We start from the raw sequence: 19,749 nt of genomic DNA, 5'->3' as shown, positions 1-19,749 counted from the left end.
TGCCACAGTCAACATTCGGAATGCGTCCGCGCACTTAATTTTGTTTTTCACACAAAATTTGATACAGATTCTTTGATCCATTTTTTGGAATAGGCAAAAATCGAAGACGAGCCAAAACACGTGCAAGCAAAGCAGCTGTCAAAAATTAACTGAACATTAAAAATGGCCGAATTTGTCGGCATAAGTGAGAGACATGAGTACCAACATAACGCCACAAAAAATCGAAAATCGAATATACGTAACACGCGGAAATTCAAAATTCGCGATACTTTTTGAACAGATCTCGTATATCGATCTGTAGTGTCCCGACAATTTGGTCACTCCAGCGTTCCCTCTTAAAAGGATAAAACACATTAAATTAAATCTCTCGTGCGTCTAACATACGTCATATCGCTTGATAATTAAGTCAATTTTGAATGTTTGACCCATTGTTTCAAAACTTTTGCTTGGCCTGGTGACCATTGAGATTTTTGGTCAGTGAGCCAAAATCTGTATCAAAATGTCATCAGCCAATTTGACAGGGAGCTCATTCCCATAAAAAATGTTCTAGAATCTTTTATGATGTAACGATTTTTCATTCGAAGTGAGATCTATCCTATTTTCCACTCTATGTAGGAGATGTGGAGTAGACCTCCCTTTGCGTGAAAAATGATGTCTCTAGGCAGAGGAGGATGTCCCTAGGCAGAGGAGGGGGGGGAGGTAGAGTGGATCTCATTTCGCTTGGAAAGTTCTCACTTAAGTCGGAGAGGGGATGGCGGGATTCTTATTGTTTGTAGCAGAAATAAAAATTGTGTTTTAAACTTCTTTTGTTAATAACTTTTTAACGAGTAACGATGATTAAAACTTTCTTAAGGTTGCTCAAGGTCAATATATGTCAAGGTCAAGGTCATTCCCCGTATTTCCAGTTTTATGCATTGTTACAAAAGCTTTAATCGTCATAGGCCTGAATATGCTTATACTTAAATATTTATCATCAATTGTTACAAAAAATAGATAGTTTACATTTTTTCCGACTTCCCATGATTGATTAAGATTGTTAGAGTCGCAACAAAGATTTTTATCAAGAGGTTGCAAGAAAAAAACTTAACAAATTTTGAAGAGGCTTTATTGTAAATAATTACGAAAGAAGGACGAGTAAATGTCAATTTTTGCCCCCAACCGGAAAGTAAAATATAAATGTTTTTTTATAGTTTTTGGACAGTAGAATTACGTAGAGTAATCAGTTTTCCATAACATGAAGGGAATATATGTATGTAAAAAATGTGAATAAAAAAGCATAAGATTTTTCTCACAAAAATGAGATAATGATCGTTTTTAATGATTTACTCTCAAAAATTATTAAATATATGACATTTTGTTATAATAGAATTAAAATAGAAAAAAATACAGACGTACGAAGACTCAAGGATGTAAGACGAGAATCACATACACGTATTTTACATCTTCCCGTCTTTTTAAACTCTAGGCTCTTAAAGCGTGTCCGTGAACTTCTAAACCTCAAACTCATAAATCTTAGATTGAAAACCCAGACACTTCAATCTCATATATTGATCATATGTCAATTTCCACGGCATCAGCCCGATATGCACAGCGGAAAGATTGGATATTGTACATTATTTAGCCTTAAAAAGAACGGATTCTAATTATTATAATATTTTAAGAACTCATTTATGTGCTCTATGAGTGAAACTGACATCAAAGATTAACTATAACCGCATTTAAATTGAAAATTAAGTTATCATTAATGAATGCGATTTATATGTCTACATTTTAAGCGTATGAAAGTAAAATATCTGGTTTTTTAGTCTAAGATTGGTCAAAAGTTTAAAAGTCTACGGATAAGTTCTAAGACCCGGTTGCACTAACGTTACTTTGATTTTAAGCGAACTTAAAACTCATTTTAAAACCGAAAAGAGAGTTTTAAACTTAAAATTTAGCGTTGGTGCAACCATGAGTCTCGAGTTTAAAAAGACGGAAAGATGTAAAACGCGTGTATCTGATTCTTGTCTTACATTTTTCGAGTGTTCGCATGTTTGTGTTCTTTTCTATTTCAATACTATTACAACAAAATGTGATTTGATAGTTTTTAAACATTAAAAACAATCATTATGTGTCTCATTTTTATGGCAAAAATTGTATTCTTATTTACTTACTTTGTTCCCATTTTCACACATGTTTTTTTCATGTTTATGGAAAATTAATTGTTTTACGTAATTCTGCAACCTAAAAATTATGAAAAAAATATACACATTTCGCTTCCCGATTGGAAGCAAAAATCAACGATTGTTACCGTCCACCTTTATTTTATATTGATTGCATATACAGAATGTCCCGGAAAGACCATAACAACACTTAAAAGTAGATTCCTGAGATCATTTTGAGGTAAAAATTTGAATATAAAATGAGGCTACAACAGTTTTTAAATTATAGGCATTTAAAGTTAGCGAATCGCCTAACGTTCGCACGTTTAGTTGTATTTACTATTTGGTATTTTACGTCATATCACGTCTGAGTCCCAATATTTACTGCCAGTACTGAAAATCTATAGTTTACGTCACGTGCAATAGATCTTCAATACTGCCAGTAAATTTTGGAAACAGAGCCCATATCTTCGCATGAACTTCAGATAGCAACTGATCGATTCGATAACTTTAAATGCTTATGATTTAAAAACTGTCATAATCTCAAAATTATGATATCAAAATTTTCATCTCAAAATGATCTCAAGAATTTACCCTTAATCGTTGCTACAGTCTTTATCGGATATTCTGTACGTACAGATTCATTTATAAAAGTAGTACGATTAATTTTATTAAGTGGTCATAATTTATATGAATATGGAAATGATTTTAAAATAAAAAACAGAATATTAGTCAAATATTAGTTATATTTAATTTTAGTAATCAATTTTGTATTACTTTGAAAATATAGTATTATATTATATGTTTATTTAGAGAGCCTATGGTCTGATATGAATTCGGAGATATGTCATGCTACCGGCAACAACGCAAACAAGCAAGCTATGACATCCAATATAGGTAGTAATACTGATACTCTTGGAGCTGACCATGAATACCATGAAATCAGTGATGAAGAAAATCAAGATAGTCCGTTAAAATTTGATAAGACATTAAATTTTGATTTTGGTCCAAGTCTTTTGGCAGAAATGGATCAAATGTTCAGATCATTAGGTAAAGGCAAGATTGAAAGATATCCTGTGTTGTATATCGAATGTTTCTCAATGAAGGAAGTAATTTTTTAAACTTTTTTAAAGTTAATTAAACCTATTTCAGCCTCTAATTAAAGAAATCCTAAAATGAAGTCAATTATGAACATTGTTTTTATTTTATATCTTTAAATTGGCTTTTCAGAAATGTAAAATTTTGATTTTTATGATTAAAGGACGCATAAAAATGAAAGCGGAGACATTCAATTTTATATAAAAAACAAAAAAAATATTACTCTTTAATTTATATGTAGAGCTGTCACTTGACAATATTTGCCAAATACAAAAAGTTTATAGTTTATATATTATATAATTATATAAAATAAAATAATCGCCCTCTTGAAATAATTAATAGGTTTGTTTTCTGTTCCTGCATGAGGATTGCACTAAAACTAAACTGGACTGAACTATAGTGCAATCCAAAACTTACGAATGTAAGTAAGGAATAAGAAAACGTTCTAGTGCCAAATAAAAAAGGCGTCCTAAATAGTTTATATAGAAGTAGATTCCTGTAATGAAGATGAAGTATTAATGCAATTTCACTGTTAAAAATATTCTTCATTGAAGATAATAATAATACAAAATATTTTCTTCAGACCTACATTTATATATTTTTATCGTTTAATATCATTTTATTTTTAATAAACATTCGCATTATTTGTACAAGATCTGTTTTTTGCGGCTGAACTAGTGTATACATATATGTTAGTATACTAAGACACTAGAAATGTAGATATTCTCATTTGCCATTTTGGTTCTACTTGATTGATTGGTTATAGTACGATTAGTGACAAAGGTAAATATTAAAAAGATCCCGCTTGTCTCAAAAATATACTGAATCGATGCGTTTTTGTATAAAAATAAAGATTTGACAAGAGAAAGTGTTACTTTGCTCCGCGAACCGAGATATTAATTCTCAAAGTTGACGACTATTCCGGTTAGGAAATCTGTCTAGCAGCGGTTCATTGCTTTAAAAACACAAATTTACTGCTTTCAAAATACAAATTCACTACTTTAGCAGAAACTTTATGTTTTTAGATCTCCAATGGGGAAAAAATATTTGAAAAAACGTTTTTTATTAATTAATTGTAATTTTTTATTATATTTTTATCTTTTTTACTTACCAGGTTTGGAACTTGGATCTCAGGATTATGAGTCTCATATCTTATCCATTACGCTACTTATAATTGCCGATGTATACAGTTCTAATTGTACATATGATACACTTAACGCAATTATATTGGGTTAATTTCTCTTCCGTGATTATTTTTTTATTTCGACTCGTTTTTTATTAATTTAAATTTTAGAAAATAATAAAATTTTTTTAACATTTATAATAAACGTCAGATAAACGTTAAATAAATGTTTCTTTAACCATATTTTAATTAAATAAATAACGTAAAACAAACATTTCATAAATATTAAATAAACATTAAAAAAATGTTTTATCGAAACATTATTTCAAATGAAAAATTAATGTAAAACAGACGTTTAAGAAATGTTAAATAAACATCTAAGAATTTTTCTTCGAATATTTCAAACGAAAAATTAATGTAAAACAAACATTTAATAAACGTTAAATAAATGTTATCTTAAAAACGAGTCGTGAATTGTAAAATTAATGAAAAATAAACTCAATGAAATACAACAGCAAAATACAAATGGGAACAAAATACAAATAGGAATCAGCGCTGGATGTTATATTGCGCAATGCTAACTATTAACATATAACTAATTCAATTTGTACGTTTCGGCTCACTTTTTGAGCCATCCTCGGCAATAAAAAAATTACCGCTTATCGCATTATAAAATCTGTCGAATCGCGCACAATCGTTTCGATCTCCAATAATGCAGTCGCAGTGGAAACGTGGTGAGAGACAACCATCTTCAACATAGTCTAATGTTGTGGCAACCACTTGCTTAGCTAAGTGAAACAAATCGTGGAACTCAAGCTAATAATTGCAGCAAGATATTTTTGAATAGATGGATATTAATTTGCGTAATTAATGTAGCCAGAAACTCACCCCATTTCCAACAACGATCGCATGCGGATCTAAGCATTATATTAAATATATTTATAAAATGATTAAAAATGACATTGGTATTTTTGAAAAATAATAATGATGAAATAGATAAAATAATACAATTTTGAAAAGGAAAGATTATAACTTCTACCTATATAATAGAAAAATAGCAATTATTACAATAAATTTTTAAATATAAATTTAAATTAAAAAAATTAATAAGTTTATTACAGTTTTTTAAGATCTGGGAAATTTTGGGGGGATTATTTGTTTCAGATTAATTGTGCGAATCCGATAAATTCATCTCGCAATTTATTTCTGAAAATTAATGCATGTAAATGAATGTATATTATATAGTAATTCAACATCTTAACACTTGGATTGGTAAGGCGCTTCGTATTTCAAGTTTTAAAAAAAATTAATTATTTTTTATTTGTAAAATTAAAAGCAAGAAATATTTTGTATAAAATGAATAGAAACGTGTAACAGATTTTATTGATCCATTTTTGAAAAAGAATCATATAAATGAAAAAATTAATGAAACAGTACAAATTTATATTATGCACATTCTTTTAAGAGAAAAGAAAATATGTTTTCTTACATTGTAAATATGTTGTTTTACATATTTACAATTACATTGACTATCAATTAGATAGGTACTTACTCTAATTTATACATCATTGATCGAAGTACTGGTGAAATGGAAATATTATTTGCACTACATTGTGATCTTAAAGTGCTTTGGAAATCTTCAACAGAACAATTAGAATTCTAATTAATAATGTAATATGTAAAAAGTCTGTAAAAAAATTTCTTTATAAGGAATGTATATAATAGTAGATACCGTACCTTTTCTATGTATGAGTGATACCGATTAATTATTTTGTCGTAAACAAAACAGTTTTTCTCGGAGCGATTTTCTCAAAGTGATGTACTTAAACCTGTATAAGATTTTTCGTTTGATGAAGTATTATGCGATCCTACGATTTGCTCAAGTGTGGAAGGAAAATTGTATTTGTCTTTGCTATTTCGTACAGGACTAATAGATACAAGAAATAAATGTTAAAACTAAGCAAAATCAGAATTTCAAATTTTTTCCTTGTGAAAAAATTTATATATATGGCTCTGTGGAGTTTCGCTGTTAAGGTTAGATTCTACTTGGTTAAAATTTTCAATACTCTTATTATTATGCATCTTCATTGCATAATAAAGCACTTTTGCAATGTCACAGTTTAATTTTAACAGTTTAAGACTAACAATTTCAAAGTACTTACTCTAAACCGTAATAAATACAACAGATGTGTTAGAACGACCTTTATGGTTTATATCTGCCATTGACTAGAGAGCCAATGATACAAGAAGGATGGTGGAAGGTTTACATGGTTGTGCTCAGTTTGACCAAACCATGCCTACTGTTGCTCCGTGTCGTTTCTAAGTGTACAGTCTATCTTTTGCACGAGGAAAGATTCAGTACCAACTTCATGACGCGAAACAGGTCGGTATTTACCGTCGATTCTTACATTTAAGACTGTCTTAAGTCAATCTTAAGATGTCGTAAGTCAATCGGAGGACTGTATACTGTTAACATCTTAAGACATTACATTTAAAATGGTTTTAAAATAAAAACGGACTGTGAATACCTATGTTTCGCGTTTTACAGTCATAGGCGGGACGAGAAGCAGAGCAACGATAAAGAGCGCTAATTTTAGAGAGAGACGCTTGCAAACTAAGCACACCATGTAATCCTTCCATAGTAGGTAAGAGAATGCGCATAATGGCGGCTTGATATAGCAAGAACCAATCCAAAATTTGCCTCAAAATTAGCGTGGAATTCAAGAAAGTCGACTTCGCGTACACTATTCAATTGTTCAATTATAAGCGTACAGTTTCCTACGCATCTTTTTTTAAAATTCTAATATTTTTGAATTTTAAATTTCTCGATATATTATTTTAGCAATAAATATAATAAGTTTATGAAATATTATAAAATATGAACATTTCCGTAAGAGCATTATGAAAATTATTAAATTTAGCTATATATAATATAATCGTTATAATATTAAAATAATATAAAATGTATATAAAAGTTAATGTAATAACCATTCATTATTATAAATTTCAGCTACAATATAAATGTTTTTTTCGAAGTATAATTCCGCGTTTTAATAAAGCATTTTATAAGTTAATAAAGCATTTTATAAGCTTTTAACATCTCTAAATGAAATTTCATGTAAATCTCTAGATAACTCTGTACATTTAAAAATTCTTACTTCATGTGAATCTAGATTATTGATATTATAAAATGAATTAATGAGTTGAAATTTATTGACAATTAAGCAATACTCATTATTATTACTGTATTGCAATATATTATATTTACTATAATACAAACAGCACCATCTTATAAAATGCAACAATTGCTTTTATCTAATTTGTAAGTAACTCTATTTATTTTTATACATGAAAACTGCTTAATGTTTTCTTGTTGATGCACAAGAAGGCCATTAATTTCCGACATACACGAATCGCGATAGCGGAATTTTGCGAAGAATTCTTGAAATCGTATTTTTTTTTCTTTATATAATGATTATAAATCTGTTGTAATTGTACAGAAGGTTTATGAACAGCTTTTTAAAAAAATGTCATATTATTCTCAAACAGGAAGCAAGAAAAATGATCCAATGGTCCAAAGTTATGAACATCGTTCGTCAAAAGAACTAGATTGTGGACATTATATGATAAAAAGTTTCTACCGTACACAGAAATACTCGTACTGTCAGTTACAAATAATTCTAAGATCATTCTTGCTTTTTCAATATTATTGTGGATTGTTTTATTCGATGATACGAAAGTATGGATTGCATAATGTAACTTTAAAAAATGCTGTATTCGTAGATCATCACCAAATAAATCCAGAAAAACAGTTGGTCGTAAGTAATAACAATTGTCGAAGCTCTGTTGCTTTATAACGTCGACAATAATCCAGACTTTTCGGGTTTTTTTCGGGATTCACTGGACAATAAGTAATTAATGTAAAAAAGCGATTTGAAATACGATCTTTTACAATCTTTTAATTTCGCTGATCGATAAATCACATCTTTATGATTATTTGTTTCACTACTTCTAAATACATCAAATGCATATAATCTAGCGGTGTTTGGCGTACTAAATCCAATGGTAATGAATGCAAAGCATAACCGTGATGATGATTCACGTTCATCTTTTTTTTCTGATGATATTCTTCATAGTTCGTGAAGGATAATTTGTTCCTGTAAAAATAATAGTCCTGTCTGTTTTATACATTTAATACTGTTTTATAATTCGCTTGGAATTTTACATTTGTTGCAACTATTAAATCTGGCGTGTCCCTTAATATTTAAGCATGCGTGCCTAGCAGGTGTCATAGCAGCAATAAAAAATGATTTAATTTTATTCTTACAATTTTGTCGTTGAACAAAATACTTTTTTCGAATAATTGCAATAGTTCTAAATTAAAATCTTTGAAGAAATCGGTTATATCGAGAAGTTTTGTAGGTCCTGCATAGATTCCAGCAACCATTGGACTTTTATCTTTGATATTAATAATTCGAAATTGAATCGGTCAAATATAAAAATTAACATGATATTCATAGATATTCGCTGCATCAGTACTAATGATAATTTCTTTAGGATGTTTTCGTAAATGTCTATATGAAGATATATTGACCTGGAAAAACATCTCTAATTTTCTTGTTACAGTCTTTCGGTGTATTTAATTATGCCCTAGCATCTTTAGGAAAGTTTTTGAAGCACTTATGTTCTCGTAATATTTTTAAAAGACAATTTATCTGCACGTGAGTCATGTGGCTTTTACAACAAGCTTGTGCTAATGTTGTTTTAAAATCGGTTTTATTAATAATATTGTTTGAAGTAATATTACTGTCACTTTCATCATCACTTGTGTTCGAATATGTACTGCTATCAGTAGCATTTAATGATGTATTATTATTATTATCACTATTACTATAATTAATACTGAAAGCACTTTTACTACAGCACGGAACGTGTTCATCTTTTTTGTTGTCTTCAAGATTATTGGTGGGTTCAGCTTGTGGTACATTTGTACCGAAGCATTAAGTGCATTTATAGTTGCGTTGAATGTTGTTCGATGATGTAATCTTTTTAGCCTGATGGATAACTTATCAAAACTTTTACGCGAACTATGTGGAAGATTTCGTTTTCTCTTTATCTTGTTTACTTTCAACCAGTTTCGATTATGAACAACGAGCTACTCACCCGACATGCGTAATAAAAGAGCATGATGGGAGTATCTATACTAGAGAACAAAAAGCATATATACGTCTATCGGTATTATTCTAAAATATAATCGAGAAGTCATCAACACTAACAAGAAAGTAAAGCGATAATAAAAGATTATTATAGTCATTCAATTTGCAACATTATGAAAGTTGCTAAATGATTATCAATATTATCATAGTTAGAAAAATTATATGTTATTTTAGCGAGAAAAAAGCACGCTACATTTACCCTACAGTATCGTTCTAAAGTACAACCAAAAAGTCTTCAACAGTAGCATGAAAGTACAGTCACAATTAAAGACTACAATAGTTGTACATTTTTCAAAATTATGAAAGCTACTAAATGATCATCTACTTATTTTAACATATATTCAAAACTGTATAGAGTTATCATATCAAGCAATAAGAGAGGTACATTCTTCAAACGGTATCATTATAAAGTATTGAAAAATCTCCAACCATAGTTTAAAAGTTAAGTGTTAGAAGAAGACTATTATAGTGATTTATATCTCTTTTTTTTATCTTAAGAAAACAGAAATCTATTTTCTTCTAAAGTAATCTAGCAGTCTTATAATAACGTTTTACATAAAATGCAAGAAAGTTTACTTTTAATTGGCGTATACTTTTATCATCCAATTAATTGCTCTACTTTTCTGTTAATATGTTCGCATTTTGCGATCAAGTTAGACACTATTTTAGAGTTCTACTGGTATTTCTCTAGCTAATGTTATTTGGGATTTAATGATTGTTAAATAAACAAACATTTAATTAATATTATAATAAATAAACATTTAAAAAATTGTTACTTCAAAACATTGTTTCAAGTAAAAAATTAGTGTAAAATTTACATTTAATAAACGTTAGATAAACATTTTCAAAACATGTATGTCAAACGGAACATTGATAAAAACATTTAATTAATATTAAATAAAATGATTAAAAAATGTTTTTTTCATCGTCATTTGAAATTAAAAATTAATGTAAAACAAATATTTTATAAACGTTAAATAAATGTTTAAAAATGTTTTTTTAAATTGTTATTTAAAGTGAAAAGATAATGTAAAATAAATATTTTATAAACGTTAAATAAACATTTAAAAATATTTCTTTCAACAGTTTAAATGAACATTTAAAAAAAAAACGTAAAATAAACGTTTACTTAACGTTAAATAAATGTTAAAAAAATGTTTCTTTGGATCGTTATTTAAAATAAAAAATTAATCTAAAATAAACATTTTATAAACATTAAATACACGTTTAAAAAAATTCCTTCGAAACATTTTTTTCAAATAAGTAATTGGTGTAAAATAAAAGTTTAATAAACGTTAAATAAATATTTCTTCGAAACATTACATTCAAATAAAAAAATTAATATAAAACAAACATTTATGTAACGCTAAATAAATGTTTAAACCTTGTATGATATTGTTATTTTTAGTTACCTTCTTATAACATCAGGATTTGAAACCCTTCAATTTTGTCACGCTATATCTTTGAACTAAATATATATTTTTTAACTCAAAACGTGTGAAATTTATACCTCAAAGTCAAATAAAGACACAGATAAATATGTGAATCAAACAAATAATATTTTATTTTCAATTAATTACAATGCTTTAAAGAAATTTTATTAGAAAAATTTGCAAAAAATGACTATTTTGGATAAAAAATTCTCAAATTTTTAAATTTAATGTTCAAGCAAAAACTCATAGAATTTTTTTAGTTGACTCTTTGGACGAACAGAAAAAAATAGTACGATATAAATTGCTCGAAAAGTATAATTATTTGAACTATCGAAAATCGACATTTTTGAAGAATCTATATATTTTAAGTTTACAATTAATAAATAAAATTTATTTGAACAATATAAAAAAGTAATAATATAAATAAATAAAGGCTTGTACATATATAAATATTATTATATTATAGAATGTATAATTAAGTTAACTAGGATTTAGAATAGAGGATGATGCAACATTTGCTCTAAAGTAATAAATCCATATCGGCCGAATGATCTTCGAAGACTGAAATTATAAAATTTCTACTATTTATTATATTGAAATACGAGGGTGGTCCCAGAAGTACCCGACCTAACAAAGAAAACACAAAAAATTTGGGAAAAAATATCTTTATTTCTCAACATAGTCTCCTTTTAGCTCGATACACTTTTCCCAGCGATGTTCAATAGCTTCGATGGCCTGTTTATAGTAAGAACCGTTGAACTCCTCAAAATAGCCATTAACCGCAGACTCCACCTCTTCATTGTTGGTAAATCTTCTACCACCGAGCCATTTTTTCAAGTTTGGAAAGAGAAAATAATCCGAGGGGGCTAAATCTGGCGAATAGGGTGCGTGGGGAAGCAATTCGAACTTTAACTCAACATCCTCTCGACGCTGCTTTTGTTCGATTGTGAGCAAGCGCGGCACCCACCTTGCGCACAGCTTTCTCATCTCCAAATTTTCAGCCAATATGCGATGTACAGCACTTTTTGAAATGTTTACCATGTCTGCTAGCTCGCGCACTTTCAATCGACGGTCACCCAATACCATTTTGTGGATTTTCTTCACCATTTCTGGAATGGCCATCTCACTTGGTCGACCACTGCGATGTTCGTCTTCGCAGCTCGTACGGCCTCGTTTAAACTCTGCCACCCAATATTTTACTGTTGAAACGAAGGAGCAGACTCCTCCAGAGTAGAATCCAGCTCGGCTTTGATATTGGTTGGGCTAAGACCTTTCAAATGAAAGTATTGTATCACATAACGATGACCAATTTTTTCTATCTTTGCAAATTCACCGAGATCGTCCACTATTGATGGCTGCCAAACAAATACTGAACAACGTAGCGTCTTCAAACTTCATAGTTAAGCTTTAGAAAGTTGGTGCTTTCCCCTACAGTGATTTTTTTTATATTGTACAACAACCGCCATTTGTACGTCAAATCGGGTATTTCTGAGACCACCCTCGTATAATTCTTTTTAGTTGTATATTTTTGTGTACTTATTTTTATACTATCCGAAACTCAGTAAACATATATTTAAAAATAAAGGGGTACCTAGGACGCCGAAAACTTACAAGCTAATTACATATGGGTCTCAAGTATCCTCTTTGAACTTTCGTGCATTCTCACATCGAGAATAACGCAAAAAATATCTGTGTAGGCTTATCGTATCTTTTTCTTCTCCGAATATAATCCTCCGAAAGGAGGTGACTTCATCATATGCCTGTGGTGGGCGCGCTGATTGTACACAGTCATAAGGGACCTACAATAACATCGATTCCGAACGATGATTTTGTTTATTATAGAAATGCATATGGCAAGGATACTTTCGGTGATTTGCCATTGCCTGCCGAGAGGAGCTACGAACATACGAAAATTTTTCTGCCTGGGATCGAACCCGAAATCTCTGATATAACAGTCTCGTACGCTGCCTGCTACACTATGCTCGCGCTCTAAGAGAAGCTATCATAGACAGTTGAAGTTTTTTTTCAGCCTCAATCTGGGTCTTTAAATTATAAACATTATAAAAAAGTTACAGCAATGTAAAAAATTGTATAGGGTATGTTGAACCCATGAGCATCATACTAGGGTTAAACATTTTTTTTGGATAATTATTTCAAACGAAAAATTAATGTAAAACAAACATTTAATAAACATTAAATAAACGTTTAAAAAATATTTCTTTTAAACATCATTTCAAATGAATTGATATAAAATGAACATTTAATTAACGTATTAAATAAACATTAAAAAATATTTCTTCAGAACATCATTGTAAACAAAAAATTAGTGTTAAATTAACATTTAATAAACGTTAAATTAACGTTTAATATAATAAATGTTCCTTCGAATTCATTACGTCAAACGGAAAATTAATGTAAAACATTTATTTAACATGAAATGAACGTTTAAAAAATGTCTCTTTAAAACATTATTTCAAACGAAAAATTAGTGTGAATTAATAGACGGTAAATAAACATTAAAAAAATATTTCTTCCAAATATTATTTCAAATCAATATTTGATGTCAAGTAAACATTTTTTTTTAATGAACATTAAAAAAATGTTATTTTGGAAATGAATCAAAACATAAAATTAATTATAAATAAATGTTTAACCGTTAAATAAATGTTATTTTAAAAATAAATCGTGAAATATGAAATTAATGAATAATAAATGTTTAAAAAACGTTTGAAAAATATGTTTTCTTCATTGGATAGTGAATCACTGTTATGACAGATAATATCTTGGTTTGCGAAACAGAGCGACATTTTTTTCTTGTCAAATCTTTATTTTTACGCACAAATTTAGTGTATTTTTGAGATGAGTGGGCTCTTCTTAACATTTATCTTTGTCAGTAATCATATTATAATCTATCAATCAAGTGAATCAAAATGGCGCGGATGAGAATACCTACATCTCTAGATCCTAGACCACTGACGAGATAGTAGACAAATTGAATATGTCTGATTTATTTATGTTTATATAATTTGAAAATCGTTTAGGGACATTTAGGAAAAATAAATAAATATTTGGGTACTATTTTTCTTATTATTAACAAATTTTATTATGTGTCAAATTAGCAGACAACAATTTTATTTAATGTGTTATGGAATTAATTAGAAATCATCTGGGTAAGACGTCTCCAAGATTATTTTCATTTGGGATAAGTCTATTTTGTAATTCAATAGATTTACACATATTGCGAAAACGAACAAAGCCTAGTAGGTGTAATAGATGTAGTAGGTATAATACAATATAGTAAATCTAAAATCGTCAAAAATTAATCAATTAGCTTGGATCTAATTATGTGTTGTAAGAAATTATGTGTAGTAAGAAACTTAATCATGAACTTAATTATATTCAATTAATTTTCTTCACATTCAACTGTGATTGATCAATTCCTATGACTTAAAGCTTTCTACATTTATCATCCGAGTGAAGTTTGCGAACGCAGTTTAATGTTAAAATATTTGGATTTTAGAGTAAACTTTGATATAAAAATATAAAATGAAAAAAAAGAGGGAGTGGTCAAAATTGGTCCTGAATGGACCTTTAAAACCTATGCAGTTATTTTAAAAGTCCGTACATTCATGAAAACATGTTTATTTATATAGCTCGGAAAACCTTTCAAAAATAATAAAATAGGTTGTTTAAACATTCTGTAAAGAAATTCTGCATTTTATTTGTAATAAACGATGACAAACTTCAAAATTAATGATGTGGTTACATTTAATACAAGTTGGAAATATTATACACTATCAGAAAAATCTATAAATATATAGGGTAGTCCACTTAAATCGACCATCTGAAATATCTCGCTTATTTCTAATGATATAAAAAAATGATATGCATAATGACAATATGAGCCAACACAAGATATTAATGTGTGTTATAATCAAAACTTTATTAAGCAATTGCGATATACGTTTCGATCCTCGTTTCGGGTCCTTTTTAGTACATAAATTAATGACGCTAAAACAATTAATTATTAATACAATGAAAAAATAATGGCAAAATACAAATGGGCGTTAGGAGTCAGCGCTGGAAATTGTATTGTGCAATGCTAACTAATACCTATTAATATGTCGTAAATTCAATTTCGTACGTTTCGACTCACTATTTGAGTCTCGGTAATAAAAAAATACCGCTTATTGCACTATAAAATCTGTCGAATTGCGTCTCGCACAATCGTAGTTCCGACTTCCAATAATGCAGTCGCAGTAGAAATGTGGTGAGAGACAACTATCTTTGACATAATCTAATGTGGCAACCAGTTGCTTGAGTGGTGCAGATAGTGGAACTTAAGCTAATAATTGCAACAAGATATTTTTGAATAGATGGATATTAATTTACGTAATTAATATATGCTAGCATGTATGCTAGCCAAATCCATATTAATTGTGGATCCAAGCATTGAAAAATAATTTATATAACATAAAAGAGAATCATGTTCGTTCTGATGTTAGTCACATCGTGCATGACTAAGTCGGCAATAATAGGTGATAATGACGAATCCATCGGAGTACCAAAGGTCTGTTTATAAATTTGATTATCGAAAGTAAAATAAGTAGAATCTAAAATTAAATTCACCGCCTTCAAGAATTCATTTTTTGGTATCTTACAATTTTTTTCAGTTAACTGAAACATCTGCTAAAAAGAGCATCCATCGTTAAGTCCGTAGGAACATTTGTAAATAAAGATACTACATCTAGTGATACTAAGCTAAAATCTGATTTAATTTGAATATTGTTCAATTTTTTTAAAGTCATAATTGTTATTTACATGGCTTGGAGCTTTTGGTATCGATAATCAAACCGTGTACAAACGTAGCCAAATTATACAAAGTACTGTCCACTGCCGAGATAACTCTAAACGGACAATTTGGCTTGTGAATCTTTGGAGATCCGTAAGCTCTGGGTAAATTGCCATCATTACAGTAAAGTTTTTTATATATGTGACTAGAGATAAATTCGAATTTTTTCCATCCTGAGCAAGTTCCTCAAACTATTCTTAATTTTGTTATTAGGATCTTTTGAAATTTTTGAATATGTCTTCTCATCCATTAGCATAACATTGATTTTCTCAGTGTAAGAATTTTTTCTAATATTACCGTTATGTTGCCTTTGCAGCCTTTGTAAAAATAATATTTCGGTTCTTTTTGAGAAATTGTTTTGTACATTGTACTAATTTAGTTAACCTGTGACGTATCGAATTATTTTTAGATTTGAAAGACAGTAAGTTATTAATGATTGCTAACAAATGATTTCTCACATTATAATGCACAGAACTCAATAGTTTCCTAATATTATTTTCTAATTCCATGATGCTTTGTTCGCGCGACACATTTCTTTTTGTATTCAACGGTATTATGTGACTAACCTCAGAACGAACATAACTTTCTTTTATGTTACTTAAATTATTTTTCAATCTAACTTTGACATCGTGATTAAATTTGTTGTAAAATCGTTGGATTGACGATACTTGGATCCACATGTGACCGTTGTTGGAGATGGGGTGAGTTTCTGGTTAGCATACATTAATTACGCAAATTAATATCCATCTATTCAAAAATATCTTGTTGCAATTATTAGCTAGAGTTCCACTATCTATTCCATTCAGCTAAGCAACTGGTTGGCACATTAGACTATGTTAAAGATGGTTGTCTCTCACCACATTTCCGCTGCAACTGCGTTATTGAAGATCGGAACTACGATTGTGCGAGACGCAGTTCGATAGATTTTATAGTGCAATAAGCGGTAATTTTTTATTGCCGAGGATAGCTCAAATAGTGAATCGAAACGTACAAAATTAAATTTGTGATATAGTAATAGGTATTAGTTAGCATTGTGCAATATAATATTCAACGGTGACTCTTAATGCCCATTTGTATTTTGTCGATATTTTTTTATTGTATTAATTTAAGGAGTCTATAAATTTCGTACATTTTTTTACTTGAATTAGTTATTAGTAAGATCGCATTATGATGACTGTGTCCAATCTTAACGGAAAATTGCACATCAAATCGATAGATTTACTATAGAATAAATAAAATATTTTATTATTTTGACAGAGAATTCTGTTTTAAGCTAATTTAAGTCATTTACCATGTAACGTTGAGTCAGAAAAACATGGGATTACCAACCTATTCCATTATTCAATTAAAATTTTGCTGTGAACAAAATTAGTTAAATATTAATTACTAGTCTATTAAAGTTATTAAGAAAAGTACTAAGAAGAATTAGAATTTATATAGCGAGTATGAAAAACGATGTTAACAATTCAAACGCTCGACGAATAATGAGACATAAAGTCACATTTGAAAAATAAAGATACGCAATTGAAAACAAAGATCGACGATAATAAAATTAAAGTTAAAATTTTCATGTAATAAGAAGGAGGAAGCATTACGTCTTTTTAAATAAATTCTCATATAACGGATCAAAAGATAAAGAATCATTTTGTAAATATATGTTTTTGTTTCTTTATGTAAATTTCTTTATGTAAACGGAGAGATAGGTTTTTTATATCTTTTATTCCGTCCGTTTCCGAAAAAATTAAAAATTTTTTAACAACAATTAAATAATTTTATTATCGTCAATCTTTGTTTTCACTTGCACTTTGTTTTCCAAATGTGACTTTATATGGTATGTTTTAACGTCTCATTATCCGTCGAGCGTTTGAATTATTAACATCGTTTTTCACACTCGCTATGTAAGTTTTAATTCTTCTTAATAATTTTTCTTAATAACTTTAATAGTGACTAGTAATTAATATTTAATTAATTTTGTTCACATACAGTAAAATTTTAATTCAATAACGGAGTAGGTTGATAATCCCATGTTTTCTCGATTTAATGTTACATGTAAGTGACTTAAGTTACTTTAAGACAGAACTCTGTCAAAATAATAAAATATTTTATTTGTATTCTATAGCAAATCTGTCAATTTGATGTACAACTTTTTGTTAAGAGTGGACACAGTTGTCAATGCGATCTTACTAATAACTAATTGTTTTTGCGTCGTTAATTTACGTACTGAAGAGGATCCGAAACGAGTGTCAAAACGTATACCCCAATTGCTTAATAAATTTTTGATTATATCACACACTAATACCTTGTCTTGGCTCATATTGGCATTAGACATATCATTAGATTTAATCTCTTGAGTTTATTATTATTACTTTTATATAAAAAAATGTTTCAAATCAAAGTGGAACAGTTTTGAGGGGGACGTATTTTGGTCACGTTTTTTCTAGGTAGAGGCGAAGGTTTTTTAAATGGAATTGTATGATTTTTGTTACACAATATGGTTCTCTAACTATTCTGCATATAAAATATATAAAATATATTAAGGTAATGATATAAAAAAATAGTTAACGAGATATTTTACACTTTATTCTAGCATGTGGGGAATTCCATGCTAAGTCAGTTACCCATTTTGCGAAGTTTTATGGATTTTGTACATATTGCTTGAACAGTTTGATGAATAAAGGCTGCCGAATAATAGACCCATAGGCTAACTGATTGCTGAACTATAGGGTCGTCAATTTTTCGGCTTTTTCGTCCTAGCTCTTTTCGCTTGTCATTAGTGAGGATGAAAGGCAAGTTTAAAAATGAAATATTGATATTTTCTTATAAAAAATTGAACACTCTTTCACGTGAAACTCTTTTTTCGATTAGATCGTTTTCGGTGATTTGTGTCCATTTTTAAATTTTCAAAATGGCGGCGTGACTAAAAGGTTAGTCTCCATTTTCTTCTAATATAGCTCAAAATGTAACTCCGGGTCTCTACTTTGTTACTCTAAAAGGTCATAATGGGATACGTATTTGTTTGGGAATAAGAGCTCAGAAAGTGAGGAAATGTCGCTTCGTCACCCTGCCGGCGGACCGTCACGCTCAGCCCAGTTGCCCGGTATGAGTCGTTGTTAGGCCCTGATGATATTCTGCACATGAGTTTAAAAACAATTACTGTTTGCGTTCAACAGAATTGAGACTGATTTTAAGGAACATCTTAATGCCTGCACTACAATTTTTTTATTTTTTTATTTTTTTATTTTTTAGTTTTTTTTTTGTTATTTTTTGTTTTTATTTTTATTTTTTATTTATTTCTATTTTCTGGAATATTTTCATATTTTATAATTTATTTTTAGAGTAAAGTATTGATTTGAGTAGTGATATTAGAATATTTCTTAATCGATAGTTTCTTTTTTCCAGAAAGAAAGCGGAATAAAAGAGTGGTACTTTTGTGTTGATGATACTGTTTTAGCTGCGGAAAATCTGGTTGCTAGCTTTTTTGTTTAGCAACTTTCTATCTTTTTTCGCGGCTAAAACAGTGCCATCAATACAAAAGTACCATTGTTTTATTTCGCTTTCTGAAAAAAAGAAATTATCGATTAAGAAATATTCTAATACGACTACTCAAACGTTCCCCTAAAAATAAATGATAAAATATGAAAATATTCCAGAAAATATTGGATTGTTCGGAAAGTAATTTTGTTTTTTCCCAACAGAGGACTTGTATTTTTTCACAGTCAACTTCACACTTAAGCCGCATAATCATTATTTTGACAGCTGATATAGCAAGGCTTGCTTGTGAAAAAAGTTCGAATGATTCTACGCAGTAGTTTTTGGTTGGTGCCCTATAATCAAATATGGAAAGTGAAAAGCAGCATTTTCGGCATATTTTACTTTTTTACTATCG

At 29.2% G+C, this 19,749-nt stretch overlaps 1 protein-coding gene across 4 annotated transcripts in view; it reads left to right on the top strand.

Annotated features, from left to right (window-relative positions):
• LOC108751575 (tyrosine-protein kinase PR2) overlaps nucleotides 1-19,749 on the top strand; it is a 350,659-nt gene that overhangs the window by 130,520 nt on the left and 200,390 nt on the right. For all 4 annotated transcript variants that reach the window (XM_018491812.1, XM_018491815.1, XM_018491813.1 and 1 more), the window contains one exon: nucleotides 2,955-3,191. In XM_018491812.1, the coding sequence (XP_018347314.1) occupies nucleotides 2,955-3,191 (237 nt within the window). The remainder of the gene's footprint in view (nucleotides 1-2,954; nucleotides 3,192-19,749) is intronic.

This window comes from Trachymyrmex septentrionalis, unplaced genomic scaffold (assembly GCF_001594115.1).
Source record: "Trachymyrmex septentrionalis isolate Tsep2-gDNA-1 unplaced genomic scaffold, Tsep1.0 scaffold5, whole genome shotgun sequence".
Lineage (NCBI taxonomy): Eukaryota > Metazoa > Arthropoda > Insecta > Hymenoptera > Formicidae > Trachymyrmex > Trachymyrmex septentrionalis.
Note: the sequence above shows the minus strand (reverse complement) of the source record. Positions and strands in the feature narration are given on the sequence as shown.